Source organism: Danio aesculapii, chromosome 19 (assembly GCF_903798145.1).
Source record: "Danio aesculapii chromosome 19, fDanAes4.1, whole genome shotgun sequence".
Lineage (NCBI taxonomy): Eukaryota > Metazoa > Chordata > Actinopteri > Cypriniformes > Danionidae > Danio > Danio aesculapii.
Genome location: NC_079453.1, coordinates 28,460,426 through 28,481,827, shown reverse-complemented (window position 1 = coordinate 28,481,827; position 21,402 = coordinate 28,460,426). Strand labels below are relative to the sequence as shown.

The window sequence follows — 21,402 nt, the reverse complement described above, 5'->3', positions numbered from 1 at the left end:
ATTGCTCCTGTAACAATCAAAGCCATTGATTTTTACACCTATATGATCCTACGACCTGTTGGCCCCCGTTAAAGTCCACTCTATCCACTCCTCAAAATCCCTTATTTCCTTTTGACTAGAGAAATAGACGAAATCTTGGATGGGATGAGTAAATGATAAGGAAGTGTGTTTTAAATTTTTGGGTGAATGATCCCTGTAATGGTGCATCTATCTGCTTAAAATCAGTCCCAGCCTGCGAGAGATCTTCAATTTGAGTAAAATAATATCTTGCAATCACATCTGATTACATTAGTAATAACTTTTTCTGTTGTTCACACCTCTTCTATTGTCTTACAAAATTGGTTCAGGTGAGTTAGCGGTCTTTCGTTCTTTTTTTAGGGTGATTAATATAGTTTGTTACAATCAATGGCTATAGGAGAGTAACAGGGCTGATTTAATAAGTCATATATTTTTAATTTTCTGAACTTAGTGCAGTTGTGCAAATAAAGAACCGAATCTAAAATGTAATTATTTACAAAATTTTGAAAATTGGTGTCTGTAAGATAAACATCTTACAGACAAGATCAAAATATTTTGTTTAACAGGAATGTCTTAAATTAAATAAGAGATAATTAATAAAGGTGCATCTATCTGCCTAAAATCAGTCCCAGTCTGTGAGATCTTCAGTTTGAGATAAATAATGTCTTGCAATCACATCTAATTACATTTGTAAGAACTTTTTCTATTGCTCACGCATATTCTACTACCTTACAAAATTGATTTCAGTGAGTTTGCGGTCTCTTTTTTTTTTTTAAATAATGGGTGATTAATATAGTTTGTAACGATCAATGGCTATAGGAGAGTAACAGGGCTGATTTATTAAGTTATATATATATTTAATTTTCTGAACATAATGCAGTCGTGCGATTAAACAACCGAATGTGAAATTTTATAGGACACAATATTTACAACATTTGGAAAATTGAAGGCTGTAATATAAAAACCTTACAGACAAGATGCAATTATTTTATTTAGCAGTAATACATTAAATTAAAATGTGATCATTAATAAAGAAGGTCAAAAGACCATTTATATAAGTTACAGTACAAATGAAAGCTTTTTAAAAATTTTTTATATGTTTAGGTATGTTTGTTTACATGTTTATAAAATATTGTTAGAAACAAATGCACGAATTATCCATATACCCATATAATCAATGCTGTTTTCATAGTTTCGAATATCAGAAATCATGTCACACTTAAGATTGGAGGGAAATTCAGCATTTCTTCACAAGAATAGATTAATATTGAAGTATTTAATAAAATACAACAGTTATATTAAATTGCAACAATATTTCACAGTTTTTAGTGTATTTATATTTAAGTTATATATTTAAGTTATTTTCAAACTATGAAAATCTCTTGATAGTTTGGTGGTCCAGTTTGATTTTAAGCTATGGCTTGATGTTGTTTATGTTATCAAGTAAAAAATATATCAGAGGTGGAAAAAAAGAAAGAAAACACCCAGGCTTTGGTATTAAAAAGATAAGGAATGTGGTTTCTCATTTTTAAAATAAAATATATTTTTGAATATTTACTATAATTTTTTAATCGCAACATACAGTGCTCAGCATAATTGAGTACACCCCATTTTGAAAATGAATATTTTTATCAATTTCTCAGTGGATATAGGCAATGTGTTTTGGGGCATTTAAACAAAACCAATTTATTAAACAGATATATTTATTCAAATAATGTTTTAGTCACCAAACATGTTTAGAAAGTGAAAGATGATACAATTAAATTCAAGCAAAATATCGCAAAATAAATTACAACCTACAAAATTTCAACTAAATTTTTCAATTTTTTGCTTCTCTTGAGTCTTCCTCTTTTTTAAAAAATTGTATTTAATATTTTTCAATAACATATAAATTTGAGTGTAGTAGTTTTTGGATCGTTATCGTAAGTTATTTTGTTAGATAAGCTCCAGATTTGGCTTCAGTACTGACTAATCTAATGTATATGCACAAATATAATATTGTATAGCTTCCTATTATAAATATGAACTTAAAAGACAGATTTGTGAAAGGTGTACTTCTATATGTTGAGTACTGTTACTATACATTTTCTTTTGCGTATGCCACGTTGAATTGAAAATCACAAGTTTAGAATCACTAAATGAAATGTTAATATTGCTTTGATATTTTACTTATTTTGTCAAGTTGACTGTTGTTTTTCTCACTCTTTCTCATTATCTCTGTTTTAACTCATTTAGGAAGCGAGATCTAGCTACAGGAGGATCCTTACAGACTCGGCACGAAAACTCAACGCTCAGGGCTCTCAGCTGGGAGCCTGCATTGAGAAAGCCAGACCTTACTATGAAGCCCGTAGACTTGCTAAAGAGGTGTGTGTTAGAGAGAACATGATATTATTGCATGTTTGTGCCTCATATCTTCTCTGATGATTTGAAGATGTTTTTGTTTTTTGCTAATTAATTCCCACTCGCATTATCGTGAAAAATCCTCCTGCTGAAACCGCAAACGCTTCTCAGTGCAGTGGTCATTATGGTGAAAGAGCGAGTGTGTTAATGCGATTAACCCTCATAACACAAGATGTGATTTGCACATCACTTTTCATTAGCATTTTGGAGCCAATTTTGAATATGTAATTGAACTGATGAAAATCGTTTAGTCGAGGCTGTAGAGAGTAATTGAAAACAATTGAACCAACGCTGTGCTAAAACTCAGGTCAGCTTCATCATGAAAAACTGTAAATAAGTTTAGGATGGATGTGCAGACAAGCTCTGTAAATCTAGTGGCTGTTCATTAGGGATCAGTTTTTATGGTTGTCTAGTTTAGAGGTTTTTGTACATATAAAATTAGTTCAGAAAATTATGCAAACTTTTTAATGGGTGATCATTAATTTTTTTAATGACAAGTGGCTATAAATTGTAGGAATAGCAGGGTATAATGTGATATAATAATGATATGTACTGTACATAATGTCATTTAACAATGGTAAATAAGATGGGCACAAAATAGCTGAGATGCAAAAATGCAGTGCTTATCAAATCAGTTTTTTTTAACTTTTAAGTCAGTAGGATTTTACTTTAGTCGTGTACATACACTCACCTGCCACTTTATTAGGTTCACCTTACTAATACCGGGTTGGGCCCCCTTTTGTCTTCAGAACTGCCTTAATCCTTTGTGGCATAGTCAACAAAGTACTGGAAATATACCTCAGAGATTTTAATCCATATTGACATGATAGCATCACGCAGTTGCTGCAGATTTGTTGGCTGCACATCCATGATGCCAATCTCTCGTTTTACCACATCACAAAGGTGCTCTATTGGATTGACATCTGATGACTGTACAGGCCATTTGAGTACATTAAACTCCTTGTCATGTTCAAGAAACCAGTCTGACATGATTCATGCTTAATGACATTAAGCGCTATCCTGCTGGAAGTAGCCATCAGAAGATGGGTACACTGGTCATAAAGGGATGGACATGGTCAGCAACAATACTCAGGTAGGCTGTGGCATTGACACAATGCTTAATTGATACTAATGGGCCCAAAGTGTGCCAAGAAAATATCCCCCACATCGTTACTTCACCACCAGCAGCCTGAACTGTTGATACAAAGCAGGATAGATCCATGCTTTCATGTTGTTGACGTCAAATTCTGACCCCACCATCAGAATGTCGTAGCAGAAATCGAGACCAGGCAACATTTTTCAAATCTTCTATTGTCCAATTTTGGTAAGCTGGTGCAAATTGTTGCCCTCAGTTTCCTGTTCTTAGCTGACAGGAGTGGCACCCGGAGTGGTCTTCTGCTGCTGTATCCCATCCAACCATTGTGCGTCCAGAGATGCTCTTTTGCATACCTCCGTTGTAACGAGTTATTTGAGTTACTGTTGCCTTTCTATTTGCTCGAACCAGTCTGGCCGTTCTCCTCTGACCTCTGGCATCAACAAGGAATTAGCGCCCACAGAACTGCCGCTCACTGGATGTTTTCTCTTTTTCGGACCATTCTCTGTAAACCCTAGACATGGTTGTGTGTGAAAATCCCAGTAGATCAGCAGTTTCTGAAATACTCAAACCAGCCCGTCTGGCACCAACCACGTTCAAAGTCACTTAAGTCACTTTTCTTCCACATTCTGATGCTCAGTTTGAACTGCAGGAGATTGTCTTGACCATGCCTACATGCATTGAGTTGCTGCCACGTGATTTGCTGATTAGAAATTTGCGTTAACGTGTAGTTGGACATTGTACCTAATAAAGTGGCCTTTAAGTGTATTTTTCAAATTTGCATACTACTTAATGTATTTATCACAGTCATTGCAAATAACAATTAGATACTATCCCTAATCCTACCTATGAACCTAAGCTTAAACTATGGCCTAAAATAACCCTTAATAACTTATAAATACACCACGCAAAAGTTGGATCTGCACATAATGTAGAAAAAAGTGCAATTGATGGTTTCACTTACAGTATACAATAATCAAACTTACTGGATGGAATTTTCAGGTCTTTTTGTGAGTCAGCTGTATGAATTTAAACACACAAAACAGCCACTCTTCCTCGTGTGTTGTTTTGATCAAAGAAAACCAAATATAATTTGAGAGTTTAAAATAAAGATAAAACCTGAAATAGTTTTACATCAAGTTTTTCTCACCATAAAAATAGTTGCGTTTTCTTAAATCTGTTGTGGTTTTTAAGATTTGACTTGTATCTTACATTTATGATAGAAAATAGTGCTTTGTTATAATTACATTATTTACCTGCCATCTGGCTAGCAGTATTAACACACTCTTTGGTATTTTCTAGTTGAACTTTTTTTATAAAATATATTTTCCAAAGTTATATCAAGACCCACTCTACTTGAAAGAATGTAATGTCTAGACTCAATACATTCACTATTTGCTGGCTAAGCTGCATTTGTGTAAATTCCCAGTTTAATTCCCTTTAATACCCATATATTGCCAAGTTTCCAGTTTCGAAACTTCAGGAATTTTGCAGCCCTAATCACCAGTAGGTGCAAGTCACCAGTTGCATTTAAAATTGCACACTTTCCTACTTGTATGTGAAAAACAGTATGTTAGTCGAGAAGTTTGTCTGAATTCATTGTAGGCGAGTAATCTAGAATCCCACAATGACCTGCTACTACTGGCGAAATTCTGAAATGCGCATAAATTAACAATTTACTAACCCATGAGAAAACTGGGAGAGAATTTATGAATTTGAGTATAGAAGTGTTAAACCTCACGTGTGATTATAAAAACATGGCAGATGTGGTATATATGAATGCCATAACTAGGTTTATACTATATAGAACATACTTTATTTTAATGACCAGGAAGTATTATGCGATTTTTGGAAGCTTTATAATCGGTACTTTAATTAATCTTTTCAAATGATCCATTCAGAACAGCTGATTCATTAAGGATCATTAGAAAGGAAGTGACTTTATGAATGGATATTTGAATAGGGTCATCATTAAATCATTAATTCCAAAATTGATTAATTCAGGAATTAAACACTGCAATGTTGCTATGAGATGCACAGATGTTTTGCTACTACAGTTTTTAAAATCAGCATCACATTTGTGATCATGCTAATTTGCTAATATTAAAGGGGTCCTATTATGTCCCTTTTTACAACTTATAAAATAAGCATCTTATGTCCCTAGAGTGTGTATGTAAAGTTTTAGCTCAAAATACCACACAAATAACTTTTAATAACTCGTTGAAACTGCCCCTTATAGGCTTTCATCCAAATTGTGCCGTTTTGATGACTGTCGCTTTAAATCAAATGAGATTACAGATTTTCATTGTACAATTATAATCGGAGGAATAATCACAGTTTCAAGGTTATCATGATTATAATGCATTCAATTATTTCAAAACACTACTAGTGTAGTAAATCACATGAAAACTCCTTATATTTTAAAGTGATATTTATTGCTGCATAATAACCAAATAATTCAGCACAAAAAAGTAAAAGTTTTTGGCATTTAAATAAATAATAATTTTACACAGAAAATAAATGACAGAGCAATAAATGAATACGCTACATATTAGCTAAGTGTTTCCCTTTTAAAGAGAAGAAATGTAGTCAAAGGCTGCTGAACCTCCATCTGAAAGGCACTTTTGATCAACTACATTACAAAATTGTTTAGTATTTTGAATTTAGTATTTTTTTCTCTTTGGTGTAGAAATGTGTGTATTTCATACAAAGTATGAAGCCGATCAGTCCAATTCGAGCAACGCCACTGAAGCAGCGCTGACTGATCTACAATGCAGTTCGACAACGCTTGACATCAACCATTCAAAGTGAATGGGAAGCGTTGACGCTGACACCCCTGTGAATGGGGCGTAACGGGGCATAGCTGTCTATGCTAATGAGGGAGAGATCATCAATAATAGGCGGGGCTTGATGACGTTCAAAGGGAGAATGTCATTCGAAGTGCTTCTACAGACTGTTTTTATGAAATGTGATTGTAAAAAATTGTAGGTAAAACATTCATGTTCACATTCTGTTGCCACACAACTATGTTTAAACTCATTATAAAGTGATTTTTGCATAATTGTTAACCTTTAAGGAATACTGCAATATTGCATTAATGGTATTAGTAAACTATAATGTCTTATAAATCTTAAGAAACTAAAACTGAATTGTTTGTTTTTTTATAACTTGAATTATAGGGGCATTCTGTCTGCATTCTAATAGGCTTCATCACACAGTGAATGCTTTTGGACTGTCAAGATGTGCTTTTGTTTGTTTTTTTGCAAAGTGAGTGACATGCCTGATAATCCAAGCTGGCACACTGTTAAAATAACAATTACGTTATTATCATAGACAATAAATATTGCACACCCCTACCATCAACAACACGAAAAGTTTTGACTTCAGTCGTACAGACATTATTCAAAGCCTTCCTGTAGGCTGTTGCATGAGCAGGATATTTCAAGAATCTTCCAGCAAGTTTGTTGGAATGTGTGTGTGATTGTAGCCAACTTCAGATATCATCCTTGGCGAGGATGCCGTATTTCCAACAAGTTATCCCAATGAAATATGGCCTGTCATTCTCGGTTGCTGACTTTTATTGATTAGTTTGGGTGTTCTGATCTGTGCGCAGCAATTTTCACTGACAGCAAGCCAGGCTTTTGGGCTAAACGGTTTTAAAATCCAGCTTTGTATGCCTTTGTCAGGCATCTTGCGTTTTCTTTTATTATGCAAAATAAAAAGATATAATAATAATAATAATAATAATGATAATAATAATATTATTAATAATAATAATAATCAAATAGAACTGTATGATTCCATACATAATGCCATATGCTTTAGTTTGTGACCTTTCAGGATTTTACAGGATATTTTGCTGCCTAAAATAATGTTTTTTGTGGCATTTTTTCATTCTAAAGGTTATGACAATATATATTTTTTATTTTTTAAGACCTCAAGAAACATTTAGTTGTGTAGTTTAAAGGAAACACTTAGAAAAACAAAGAGAAATTACAGTGTTTAATCCTATGAAGTAAATAAATTATGACTCAAGAGGGACTTTCTGAATAAACTACAAATTCTCTTCTAATAAATAAAATCTCTTCAATTAGCAAAACCATTAGAATTGAAAAAACCATGCTAACATATGTGACACTGGACCGCAGTAGACACAAAATAAAAAACATTGTATGAGTAAAGGGGGTGGCACAGTGGCTCAGCGGTTAGCACTGTCGCTTGCAGTAAGAAGGTCGCTGGTTTGAGTCCCAGCTGGACAGGTTGGCATTTCTGTGTGGTGTTTGCATGTTCTCCCCGTGTTGGTATGCGTTTCCTCCAGGTGCTTCGGTTCCCCCTCAGTCCAAAGACATGCGCTATAGGTGAATTGGATTAACTAAATTGGCCATAGTGTATGTGTGTGAATGCAAGAGTGTATGGGTGTTTCCCAGTACTGGGTTGTGGCTGGAACGGCATCTGCTGCGTAAAACATATGCTTGAATTGTTGGTGGTTCATTAGTAAGCCGAAGGAAAATGAATGTATGAGCAAAAATGACAGATTTTTTATTATTATGCCAAAGATAATTAGAAGATTATGTCCAATGAAGATATTTTGTAAATGTCCCATTGAAAATATTTCAAAACTTAAATACATTTTTTTGATTAGTAATGTGTATTGTTAAGCACTTCATTTAGACAACTTTAATGCTCATTTTCTCAGTATTTTGATTCTTTTTTTAACCCTCAGGTTCCAGATTATTAAATAGTTGTATCTTGGAAAATATCGTCCCCTAATAAACCATTAAACAGAAAGCTTATTAATTCAGGTTTAAGATTGTGTAATTATGAATTTTAAAACATTCATGACTAGTTTTTATGGTCCTGGGTAGGGCTGTGGGATTCATCGAAATCAAATCGCAATTTAAAACGTTGCGATTAGTTAATTGCAAGAGGCTGCGATATGAAATACCTGCTTACTAGCCAATGGGCTATATGCACAAGGACTTTTCATTTTCAGCCAGGCAGCCCAAGGCCTTCACTTCTTTCCATTCCAAAATTGTCACATTTAAGATCTGATTTCTTTGAAAAATCGGGGGTATATCTTTCTTGTGAAATTGAAAATAGTCACATTAAGCTTTCACTGGAAGTTTATCGTTGGCTTCAAAAGTCTAGCTGCACATAGAGTCCATTGAGTGAGCACACTTTCATTTTGCCCAATCAGAATTGTGCAACCGAACTATGCAGAAAACAGGAAAGCGCGGACAAGTGGGATGATGGCGTCTGCCACTTCAGAAGCATTATTAGATATCAAAGAAACACAGCATTTTGGTTTCAAAGTCATAGACACCAAACAAAAACAGGTCATTTTTAAGAGCTGTCACAGAATTGTTACCACGGCTTGCAGATTAATGAGCTGAAGCTTGACTACATAATTAAATCGCAAATCAAATCGCAATCACAATATCTGTCATAAAAAATACAAATAAATAAAAAAAATCGCAATTACATACTTTCCCTGAATCGCGCAGCCCTAGTCCTGGGTCACAAATACAGTTGACGTCAGAATTATTAGCCCCCGTTAGATTTTTCTTTTTTCTTTTAATTATTTCCCAAATTATGTTTAACAGAGCAAGGACATTTTCACAGTATGTCTGATAATATTTTTTTCTTCTGGAGAAAGTCTTATTTGTTTTATTTTGGCTATAATAAAATCAGTTTTAAATTTTTTTAAAACCAATTTAAGGTCAAAATTAATAGCCCCCTTAAGCAAAATATTTTTCGATAGTCTACAGAACAAACCATCGTTATAGTACCCTAACCTGCCTAGTTAACCTAATTAACCTAGTTAAGCCTTTAAATATCCCTTTAAGCCGTATAGAAAGGTGTTGAAAAATATCTAATAAAATATTATGTATTGTCATCATGGCAAAGATAAAATAAATCAGTTATTATAAATGAGTTATTAAAACTATTATGTTTATAAATGTGTGGAAAAAAAAATCTTCTCCATTAAATAGAAATTGGGGGAAAAATAAACAGGGGGGCTAATAATTCTGACTTCAACTGGATGTTGTTTGCTAATCAACTAGTATTTAAAACCAACTTCATTGCATTGTGTTTTTCTCATCACGAATAAAATGATGGAGCTTTCATCATAAAAGTGCTTAAATATAATAAGAATGATTATTAATAAGAACAATTATTGGGACATTTAGGGCAATAAATAACATTTATGAGCATTCTGTGCAATTAGTTTGCTAACAAATGTCATAAAAAATAAACGATTTACATTTGTGTCCATTTAAATCACAATTGAACCATATTGCTATATTGCTCTGTTTGAGCCTCTAAGTAAAACTGAGCTGTTTTTTTTATTCACTTTCTTACTATAAGTCATATTTAAAGCAACTAGAAGTTTAACAATTGATTCAATGCACTCTACTTACTTCAAGCTGGCTACAGTGGCCTTAAAGTCATGTCTGAAGTTGCTCATAATATCAAAGGAATCTTCAGCAATTGCTTGGTTTTGTGTTAAATTCTGTGATCACACAATGGAAAACTCCTAGAGGGTCAGGTTTGTGTTTTATTACACAGAATAACCTGATGCAAAATTTAGAAAGATTTGCAGTCCCCATTCGCTTTATAGCTCTCAGTAAGGTCAGCTTCCTTTCCCCTGATTGGCTGCATGTTTACAGAGCTGACTGATTGATTACTGTACATGAAATATGATGGATGACCTCACCCACAGGCTCAACAGGAGACCCAGAAGGCAGCGCTGAGGTACGAGAGGGCCGTCTCCATGCACACAGCTGCCAGAGAGATGGTTTATGTGGCCGAGCAAGGTTTATTGGCTGACAGGAACACATTGGACCCTACCTGGCAGGAGATGCTAAACCATGCCACAGCCAAGGTATGACGCAGCGACTCTGCATTCATGGCCACAGCCAGGCTTTCAACGTTTAGTAAGGTTTGGGGGCTTGTTAAGAATTGTGCAGTTATAAAGGCTGCAAATACAACTCATTAAATACAGTACATCATAGATCAGGGGTGGGCAAACTCGGTCCTGGAGGGCCGGTGTCCTGCATAGTTTAGCTTCAACTCTAATCAAACACACCTGAACATGCTTATCAGTGTCTCCAAGATCACTAATTATCTATAAGCAGGTGTGTTTGATCAGAGCTGGAGCTAAACTGTGCAGGACTCCGGCCCTCCAGGACCGAGTTTGCCCACCCCTGTCATAGATCTTGCTCACTACATTACAGTTTGGTAAAAATATAGGCCTGTCTTTCTTACTGTCTGTCTGTACATACATACTAGGTAGGCACCAATGTATTGACAACTGAAATTGGATAAATGTAAAGCACAGGCATATCAGCAATAAAATAAAAAAGGCTGATACTGATAGTAGGGCTGAAAAATATATCGTTTCAGTACCAATACAGCAATGTGCAGATTGGCAATAGTCACATAGCAAGATATATGCAATGTTGAGTCTGAATTATAGTTGACCAGGAGCCACAGAACACATCTGATTTGTAGAGCCACTGCTAAGTTTAACCATAAGAGTAAATGTTTATCATTTACATATGCTTTAAGGCCGTTGACTGAGCATTTCTAGAGAGTTTGGACATAAAAACGTATGATGTTTGGAGGTGTAGCAAAGATTAATTGTATTTATTTATGCCTTGTTTATAGCCCAAATATCTCAATTTTAAATTGAAAATAAGATTATTTTAATTTCCCCATAGGCAGATCATTTTTCTTGGTTTAAAGAAAAACTCCTGATTTTGACTTATTTCTTCTGAAGGCGATAACAAAATATTTTTAATTGATCTACAAGAATTTTTTGATATTTGGACAAGAAACGAGACAAAGTAAGAATTTTTTTTTTTTTTGTGTGATTATTCAATTTCTGTACCTGAATACTGCTCGACTCGAGAAAAAAGTCTAATAGAGCTATTTAAACCATCTTGTGTATATGTACTGTATATGTATTGCAATATTTATTACAGAAAAATAAAGGATCGCAATATCAGATGATTACATTGAGGCAATGAGTTGCATGTCTTTTGAATAATCCAATGTTTCTCTCAGAGCAAAATCAGTAAATACTTGCAAAAAAACAAAATAGAATCTGTACAAAATGTGTAATCTAATATGTACAGAATCTCGCTTCAGGTAAGTAACTGGTGTGCACCATGGCTCAAGCACTGGCACAAAGCCATTGTTTAGTTTGGACAAAAAAAGTCTTGGACTATAAAAGAAAGCAACTGCAGTTTAGTCAGTCAATATTTTTGCGTAGCAACAAATTGTATAACTTGGAAATAGCAACAGCAGATTTTATTTTAGAGAGCAGGCCGTGTGCTTGGTGTGCTTTTAATTTTTCTGTCTCTTTCAGGCAGTTAATGCTGCTAACAGCTGCTCTGACTGGACTGTTTGCACAGCACAAAAGCTTGTGCTGTAGGAGCGTGATGTGGAGCCAATCCGCGAATCACAGCAAATTATGTTAGCTGACCAATCAAAGCCTCTTGAGGGCGGGCGATTCACAGGAACTAGGAAATCTGACTGTCGTTTTCATGTTAGCTGAGTAATATATATATAATATAAAAAGTATATAATCAAAGTAAGATATACGAAAAAATGATGTGATTTTTCTTGTTTGATGGTTTTGTACAGAAAGTATCATGGTGATCAGTGCATTTGTCTCCTCACCTGCCCACTTTTTTTTTTTTTTTTTTTGAGTGCAGTCAATTTCCAGTAGTTATGTTTCCATCCGAAAATGCAAATTAGACTTCTGCACAAAACTGCAATATTGCATAAAACATTTGTGAATAAAGCACAATTTCCATTTGATAAATCAAAGAGAACAAAATCACCACTTCATGATCAACTGCTGCCAAATATCACAAAGAGAAATGGAATATGCTGTGTTAGGTGTGTGTGTGTGTGTGTGTGTGTGTGTGTGCGTGCGTGCGTGCGTGCGTGCGTGCGTGCGTGCGTGCGTGCGTGCGTGCGTGCGTGCGTGCGTGCGTGCGTGCGTGCGTGCGTGCGTGCGTGTGCGTGTGTGTGTGTGTAAACATAATAAACAACTGAATCCTCAGATGAAACGATGAACACAGTCATAACTGACTTTTGTAAGCGCAAGATTGTTTTCATTTGTGTTATTACATGATCTGTTAAAAGAAAATTGCTTGACTTATTTGATGCGCATGGTGGGATTTACTCTGTAAATGTGTTTCCGTAAATACATTTCCATTAAGCATTTCTATGTGATATTCCACAATGTGCATAAAATTAGGTGGATGGAATCAAAGCTAGTGTCTGCCAGATATTGCTTTGTTAAATAAATAAATAAAACCAATCCCCTGAGGAAAAATGCACCAAATTAGGTTAATTTCTGTGCAAATAGAATACAGAATCGCTAACCTAAACCTTCATCTTTATAGTTTATTAACACCCTAATGTTCACATTACGTATTAAAACAAGTCCAACTATCCAATGCTTATAATAAGTAGATATGACACATACCAGCACCCCCTGTAGAGCTCCTTTACTCACCTGCTGCGGTGAGTCAGTGACATGAATTTATTCATCGTTTTCATTCATATATATTCACAATTTATTTTTGAATGCAAAACCCCTTACCTCGAACTGGAGCTTGGTGACGTCATAGCTGGCTCCTGGTCTGCCATTTACTCTTGAATAATTATGGCAATAGGCACTGCCACCCATTTACTCAAAGCACAAGTGCTCTTATGTTTACAACGGGTTTAACTGCTAAAATAATTCCCTTATAGTCAAAATGACAGCTTTAAATTGTTAAATGAAAACGTGGCCCTGTTTAAAAGTGCACAGCTGGTTAATATGGATTATAATTGGCAGCATGGCTTTGATTGTCACAGTGGGTGCAATCAATAACGCTGATGAATGCACACCTACACTTAAAGATCAAGGTTACACGTCTTCATTTATATTTTATTCAAGCCTTGCCAGTAAAAGGAAGCAGCGCCTTTGTGATGTAAAAACCATATCACATTTTTTGTTTCCATTTGAGTTGTCGACAACATGCCAAGAGATTTTTTTTAAAGATTGTTGACGCCGTTGAAATATTTGTGTGCTGTTAAACTTAATCCTTTATTCCAAACATCGCCTCAGGGTTATGTTTTTCCCAATTAATCATTCAAGTGAACAGTCAGTAATAAAATAAAGAACAAATGACATGCTTTAGAACCAATTAAAACAATAGAACACATTTAGTAAACACTGAGTCAGGTTTAAAAATGAGTCATTCAAGATAACACTCGGTGATAACCAAGAAATAAATACAAGGAATAAAACAGTAGTACTATACTAATGATTGTAAGCAGTGACACAGTGATTAGCACTATCCCCTCACAGTAAGAAGGTCGCTGGTTTGACTCCCGAATACGTCAGTTGGCATTTCTGTGTGGAGTTTGCATGTTCTCCCTGTGTTCGTGTGGGTTTCTTCCAGATGCTCAGGTTTCCCCCACAGTCCAAAGACATGCAGTATAGGTGAATTGGATAAACAAAATTGACCGCAGTGTATGAGTGCATGTGTGTAAATGTAAAAGTGTTACGCTTTACTGGGTTGTGACAGGAAGGGTATCCGCTGTGCAAAACATATGCTGGAATAGTTGATGGTTCATTCCGCTGGGGCAACCCCTGATAAATAAGGGACTAAGCTGAAGGAAAATGAATGAATGACGATTGTAAGCTTCAAGTATTGGAATTAATCATTTACAGTCAATAAAAAGAGCAAATCGCATGCAGTAGAAATGAAAACAATAATCCAGTGGTGTAAATAGTGTAAAAATTGCTTTATGATTCTCATGGTAATGAATTAATCAAGTCAACAGAGACTTTTATTTTCTATCTACAAGTACAGAAAGAAATTACAATAGCTGCTTCCCAAATCGCACACTATACATGCACTTATGCACTATGTAATGCATTTACACACTCGGTTGACGGTTGCCAAATTAGTGAAATAAATGACCAAACTACCAAATAATATCTGCCATGAGTATAACCTCATTCACCATCGGGAGGTGGTAAAATTACTCTGGTTGGAGAGTTTTGCTTTCACAATCCAAAATAAATAAAGTAATCTAACATGAGCTCCTAAAAGCTCCAGCTCTTCCACTACGTGAGCAAACCTGCGGTCGTTGAGTGCGTGAAGTGTCCAACATTCCACACTTCATTTAACCGGTTCAATAAGTGCATCATCCATGTATTTAATGTACACGTATTATTTTTAGAGTTTTCAGTGTGAACACATTATTTACACTATTCTACAAAATAGCGTAGAATAGTGCATAAGTATGCGATTTGGGACGCACATATTGACAAGATCCGAATGCAAATGATATAAATGGTTCTTTAAATTTTCAAATGAATCTTTTAAGTCAACAAAAATAAAGTGAATAAAGAAACAAATCACATGCGATAAAGTAACAAAAGAGCAAAGAGTCAAGATTCACAAACATTCGAGTAAACAGCAGATAATAACCTTCAAATAAAACATTTTTAAAAAATAATGTTGTCGAGATACAAATGACATATAATAGAAATGAAAAACAACAAAACGGAGTGAGAAATTAAGTAAACTGAATCAGGTTTATGAATTAATTTTTCAAATCAACAGTCAGTAATACTTTGAATTGAAGCGTATTACAGGCATCACATTGAGCAAAGTGCAAATAATGTAACCATGCTGTAAGTTTTCAAATTAGTCATTTAAGTAAATAATCAGTAATGAAAAGAATAAAACAGTAAAGAAACCAGGCATGGGCTGGTATAAGATTCTGACTGTATGATAACCTTGGATAACTATATGTTTTCACAGTATTGTTATCACTACTTTAAAATGTCTTATTTTTAAATGTCTTGGTAGAAAACAACAAGTTTTCCCCTTAAACACAAAATATATTTTATTTTAAGAAACATTTTAAATATTTTGGAGCTGTAAACATGTCAGGCTAAATAATTAAAATAAATCATTGACTTCTGCTGTCTTCATTAGTTTCAAAACCACAGATTTGTTTTAAAGGCCACCGCACTGTTCAGCTCTATCGCATCCTGAATATTGGTTTATAAGCGATTTGTTTTTCAAATGTTTTCTGAATCGTGGGCTGACCAGGAGCTTTTGATGTGGAGCGTATTTTTCTGCTGGAGTTACTGTTGCCCTAAAAATGAAATAAAATACTTGTAACAAACATGTAAAATAAAAAAAACAATAAAACAACTTACATATACCGTAGGAACTGTATAACAATTTTTTTTTTTTTGCAGTTTTAAAACTTTTTCCCAAACTGTGGTAAACCTTAAAACCGGTAATCATCTCATGCCTAAAAGAAACAAATCACTTTGTATAGATTAACAATAAAATAAGGATTCAAATAAGCTAAACAATGCTTAAATTTTTCTATTAATCATTTTATAAACAGTCAGTAATAATTTAAGTGTAGACAAATTACAAGGAATGGAGTAAAAATACAAACAAAAAGTTTTTAAATGGGTTATTCAATTAAAAATAACGGAGTAGAGAAACCTATTGCATGCAATAGAAGTAAAAACAATAGAACAAAGTTAGAAATTGAGTAAACACTGAGTTTTTTTAATAAATCAGCGCCCAATCGAATTTGATTAATCAATAAAATCAAAAGAAACAGTTTCAAATTTGCAAATAAATCCCTACCATTACATATTCCATAATTTCCTTTCTTTTAAATTCCACACAGCAGAGTAAGATAAAGTGAACAAAGATTGACACTTGGTAAAAAGTGCTTGTTTTTAAATGAACCATTTATTTAAATGGTCATAAAAACAACAAAGTAAAATTAAATAGAAAAACAGAACAAAATACAACAGAATTTTCCTGATCTTATTTTGAATGATTCCATGTAATTCCACAGAACAAAACCATCGTTGAAATCTGTCATCAAAAACAGATAGCTTTTGTATTACATCCTTTGAAATAACATTTGTAGTGATACTACTCACTACATCACGGTAACCAAATACCTGTTTAAGCCAGTCTCCAGTGTGGTTTGTAATGCCCACTTTTAACTATCCATTCAGTTTTTATATAAACCTACAAATGAAATCCTCTCCTGCTATTTTTCTCATACACTATCCTGTTTCATCTTAAAATATATCATATTACAGAAATGGGATTGTTCAGGCAGCTCGTGATGGCTTTTGATTGAAGTAAACAGTCAGTCATCAAAAATAAAAGAAAAGAAACAAAATGACCCTTAATGGAATGTTGAAAAAAGATAACTAAATTCAGAAACATTATTGTCAAGTAAACAGTGCGCCGGTTTTATCCAGTGATATCATTTGTTATGGCAGAAGAGTTAGTCATCAAAATATAGGAAAATAAACATTGACCTGTAATGGAACGTTGAAAAAAAAGATAAAAACAAACTTCAGAAAGAACATTGTCAAGTAAACAGTGCACTGCTTTATCCAGTGTTATAATTTATGGCAAAATCACATGATTTTTAAATTTTATTAGACATCCATAAATGAGCAATATCACATTCGTAGCAGTGCGATATGGCTGTATATCGGCACTGGTGAGAGGCGTGCCTCAGTGTCTCACCAATGCCGATATACAGCCATATAGCACTGCTATGAGTGTGATATTGCATTTATACAACAGTTCAACAGCATAATCGTGTATATAAAAAATAAAATCAAACACAGAGAGCCTAATAATCGTTTTGTATGCAGAACTACTTTCTTCCGCCATTCCTTCACATCTGCAGCTGATGTCAGAACAGCTTCCGTTACTAATTCACCAACGTCACTTTAGATCTAGTGTTTGAATGATTCTCTAGCGTAATATCTAAAGTGAAGACAAAACGTGATTTTGCTCACATTTTAAAATTATAAGGATAAACGGCATGAAATTTCATCAGTCTAGTGACATTTCCTAGTATTTCTCTGTTGCAATCTGGATATCACAATAATTAACCCCGTGTTTGCGTTAGGAATAGCGTAAACAGATGCGGATGCATTTCAAACAGAAGCATTTCTTTCTTTCTTTCTTTCTTTCTTTCTTATATCTCTGAACTAATCTGCAGTTACAAAAACAGGAGACTCATTAGAATCAAACAGATGGTCAACCAAAAAGTAACGTAACCTCACGCTCAATACACTACAATTAATATGGTATAAATACAGCAATATAACATACAAAAGAGAGTTTTGATCAGCTGTAGTTTAAAATTACCTTATTATGGGCTTATTATGCAGTCTCTGTCGACATTTTGTTGATGGACAGTGTCAACTGTATTTGCTCTGCTCAATGACAGGCTCATGGCCGCTGACATACTGTATCTCAGAAATTGTAAATATTTAAAATAGGCACTGTCCTTATAAATAAACTGCATAGTTGAAATCTAAACAACTACATTCTCGCCTAAAAAGCCTCAGAAGTACATTATGTTGTCCAACAGCTGCAATATTTGTCAAACTGTAGTGAATTTATTGATTTGCTGTCACTCTATGTGGGTGGAGTAATACAGAAGGGTCAAGAAGCTGTAGGAGTTCTGATATTGCAGAATATCGCCAGACAGAACTGTTGTATAATGGAACTTATTCCATACATGCATTTTCATCATAGAATATGTGCATATCAATTGAGCAGTGACATTTTAATATACATTTTTTTCAAAAATATGCACATACTACCATTTTCCATTTACGCAATACACTAAAATGTGCATAAAATAGTTGAATGGAAGCAGCTAATGGTACTGAAGTGCTAAACCTCTGACATTCCTAAATATTACCTGTCCTTTAGAAAGAAAGAAAAAAGTAAGAGTAATCAAAATTTCTTCAAGCTCTTAAAGAACACTCCATTACTCGCAGGGTTAATGCCATATTGACCTGTCACATCTTTGCGCGAATAATGCTGAAAGATACGAGAATGAATTGAATTACATGTCTTTGATTACATGGATTTGACCTCTGCCGTGATGCTGTTTTCAGGTGAACGAGGCGGAGGAAGAGCGTTTGAGGAGCGAGAGGGAGCACCAGCGAGTCACTCAGCTTTGTCAAGAAGCAGAAGCGCGCGTGCAAACCTTGCAGAAAGCTCTGAAGAGGGTCATTATCAAGTCCAAGCCTTATTTTGAGCTCAAGGCGCAGTTCAACCACATCTTAGAGGTATGCATCAGCTACAAAGGTATTCAAGGACTGATGGCTGTATTGATTTAAGTAACAAAATGGAGAGCTTTATGAAATGCAAACTAGAGGTGGGCTGGGAAATGAATAGAAAGTTCACTTGTGGCGTATAAATTATTCATTTGAGTTTTTTAGTGTTTAACAAAGTTAAAAGGGAAATGTTCCGTCCGACTGTTTTCTCATTCAGTAGTGCTGTCTGACTTTGAAATACAACGCATTATAAAGTGAAATAGCTTCCATGGACAATTCGTGTTGACTTGAAATGGTGAAGTAAATTGAAAACCAAAGCAGTGTTCACCTTATGTCAGCACCTAAACAATAAGTTTTACTTCTGTAATGGGACTTTTTGTTTTGTTGTGTTGGTTTCTTTTATTACTGATGATTGTATTACTGGGACTGATGAATGCTGTGGTAAATTGAAAACTTAAGGCAATCGGCAGTCAGTAGTACAATATAGAATAAAGCTACAAATGGAACAAAATGAGACTGGTACAGGTATAGAACAAGTGAAAGAACATGATTCTGCTATAAGAAAGCACAAAGTTCTCTATAAAATACAAACTTGAGTAGTATGAACAGAAACTTGTTGCAAACAAACCATTTATTTTAGTTTTTAGGAAATTGTTCTGGCCTGCATTTAATAATATTATTATCTTTTTTGTTGTTCAATTTTCTGTCTGACTTTGACACAGTCAACATTCCAAAAACAAAGTGGGTTGTTTTAATCATTTATCCTGATTTAAAATGTTAAACTCAACTGACAACTTAATTCACATGAGAACAATAATGCATTTTTGTTATGTTTGTTTTTTTGTTTAGTTCTGTGATTTGTTACTTAATTCTTTTGTTATACTGAAATTTATGTTAAAAACTTTCATAAACAATTACTTAACATCAACAATCAGTAATACAGAATAAAGCAACACATTTCCAGGAATACAATAAAACAGATCCAAAATAAGTTAATAGAGAAAGTATGTAATAAAATGAAGTCCTTGTGACATACAAACTGTGCCATGTATATTGCTCAACCATGCAAACCATTTTTGTATAGATTAAGAATTTCGATATTAGGGAGTTAAATATACCTTAATATTATTCCATAAAATTCATCAGATATTCACATGGGGCCGGTTGCACCAGCAGTTTGTATGTTGCAATGTAGTCTAGTTGTGACATAAAGGGATACTAAGTTACAACTTAGTTATTACTAGGGCCAGACAGAATCTGCATTTTTTGCTATTTCTGCGTAGAATTTTGTAAAAAATCTGCAGATTTATGAGGAATGATTTTGGGAGTATCGGAACTAAAAATGTAATTTATGAAATAAACAATAATACCTTTTAAATTTTTTATTTAATGTTTACTATGCAAATCCATCTAGATCTACTCATTTGGTAAACAAAGCAAGTCTATCATATAATACATCGACTAAAATACACAGAAAATATTACTTTTCAAACTGTATTGTAAATAAATCAAATAAACACTATTACTGAAATTAATTTAAAAACTGAATAAATATAAATGTACACACATTTACACAAGTAAATACGTAGACTCAATGGTGGGCTAAAATTTGCGGGAATCTGTGGATTTCTGCGTGTGGGAATTCCGTGTGGACCTACTCATTACTAAATAGTTTTAGTAGTCCTAAATTTAGGCTAGTCTACACTAATCCGGATAAATTTGATATTGGCTTTTTCATCTAAAAACACTTCATGTCCACACTATAATTAAAAAAAAATTGACTGACAACTTTCGGTCAATACATCTTATATTTTATATCAATACTGATATAAGATATAAGATGCTTTTACCTGCATCATGCCTGGTGTTTATTTACTTTCTGTTTCTTTGAAATGTTGTGGCAAACTATTGTTTGCTTCCGCCACTGAACAAAAGCTCCCAATAAATGTTTGAAGAAAGGCAACATATGTACACACTGTACCAATGAGCATGTACAACTGAGCAGGTACAAACTGACAAAACAGACAAGATTCAAAACATCTGCTTTACATTGTCGTCCACCATGTTACCTGAATTGGTCACATGACTGCGCCACATGACTAAAATGCGTCACCGTTTTCGAATTTTTCAAAAAGTTTTTCATTTCGTGTTTGTGAAAGAAGGGTTTATTTCCTTTCATGGAGTGTAGCTTTTTGTATAGCTATCAATTAAAATGAGAATTTTGTTATGACTTCATGAGTTTTTCCTTCCTGCGATTTTTCTCTTTCATATGTAGACTATTAAAATTGTTCAAAGTTTAATGTTTTGATAACTTCAACTTGATAAATTCATGGCTTATGATGCAAGCAGGTGCGTCGTCTGTTCCAAGTTCTAAACTGTAAGGTAATGTCCCCCACTCGTTTTCATTGGACTATGTTGTAGTTTCATGAAGCAACATGTATGAGTTCAGAATTATTTTAGAGCCCTTAACAATTTGATCTCATTCGATGCCAATACACAATACTTTACAGAGCCATTACAACCTACTAACCATATTCTGCCTAAAGAACATGTGGTGCAACTCAAGTTAGAACAAATTTAGTTACAAACTAGCTAGCTAACCTTGCATTGCAGTTTAAGCAAAAACTTACGATAAGCTGGTGCAATCTTACCCTATTTATATGCTTACTATAGTAAGTTTGGTGTATGAAATTAACTAATCCTTTGTTTTTGTTTTTTTAATCTACCATGC

The 21,402-nt window shown here is 34.2% G+C and overlaps 1 protein-coding gene across 1 annotated transcript in view; it reads left to right on the top strand.

The window, feature by feature from the left end:
- Positions 1-21,402, top strand: part of sh3bp5lb (SH3-binding domain protein 5-like, b) — a 28,191-nt gene that overhangs the window by 5,030 nt on the left and 1,759 nt on the right. Inside the window, exons 3-5 of the mRNA XM_056479077.1 lie at positions 2,254-2,382; positions 10,236-10,397; positions 18,510-18,683. Of these exons, the coding sequence (XP_056335052.1) occupies positions 2,254-2,382; positions 10,236-10,397; positions 18,510-18,683 (465 nt within the window). The remainder of the gene's footprint in view (positions 1-2,253; positions 2,383-10,235; positions 10,398-18,509; positions 18,684-21,402) is intronic.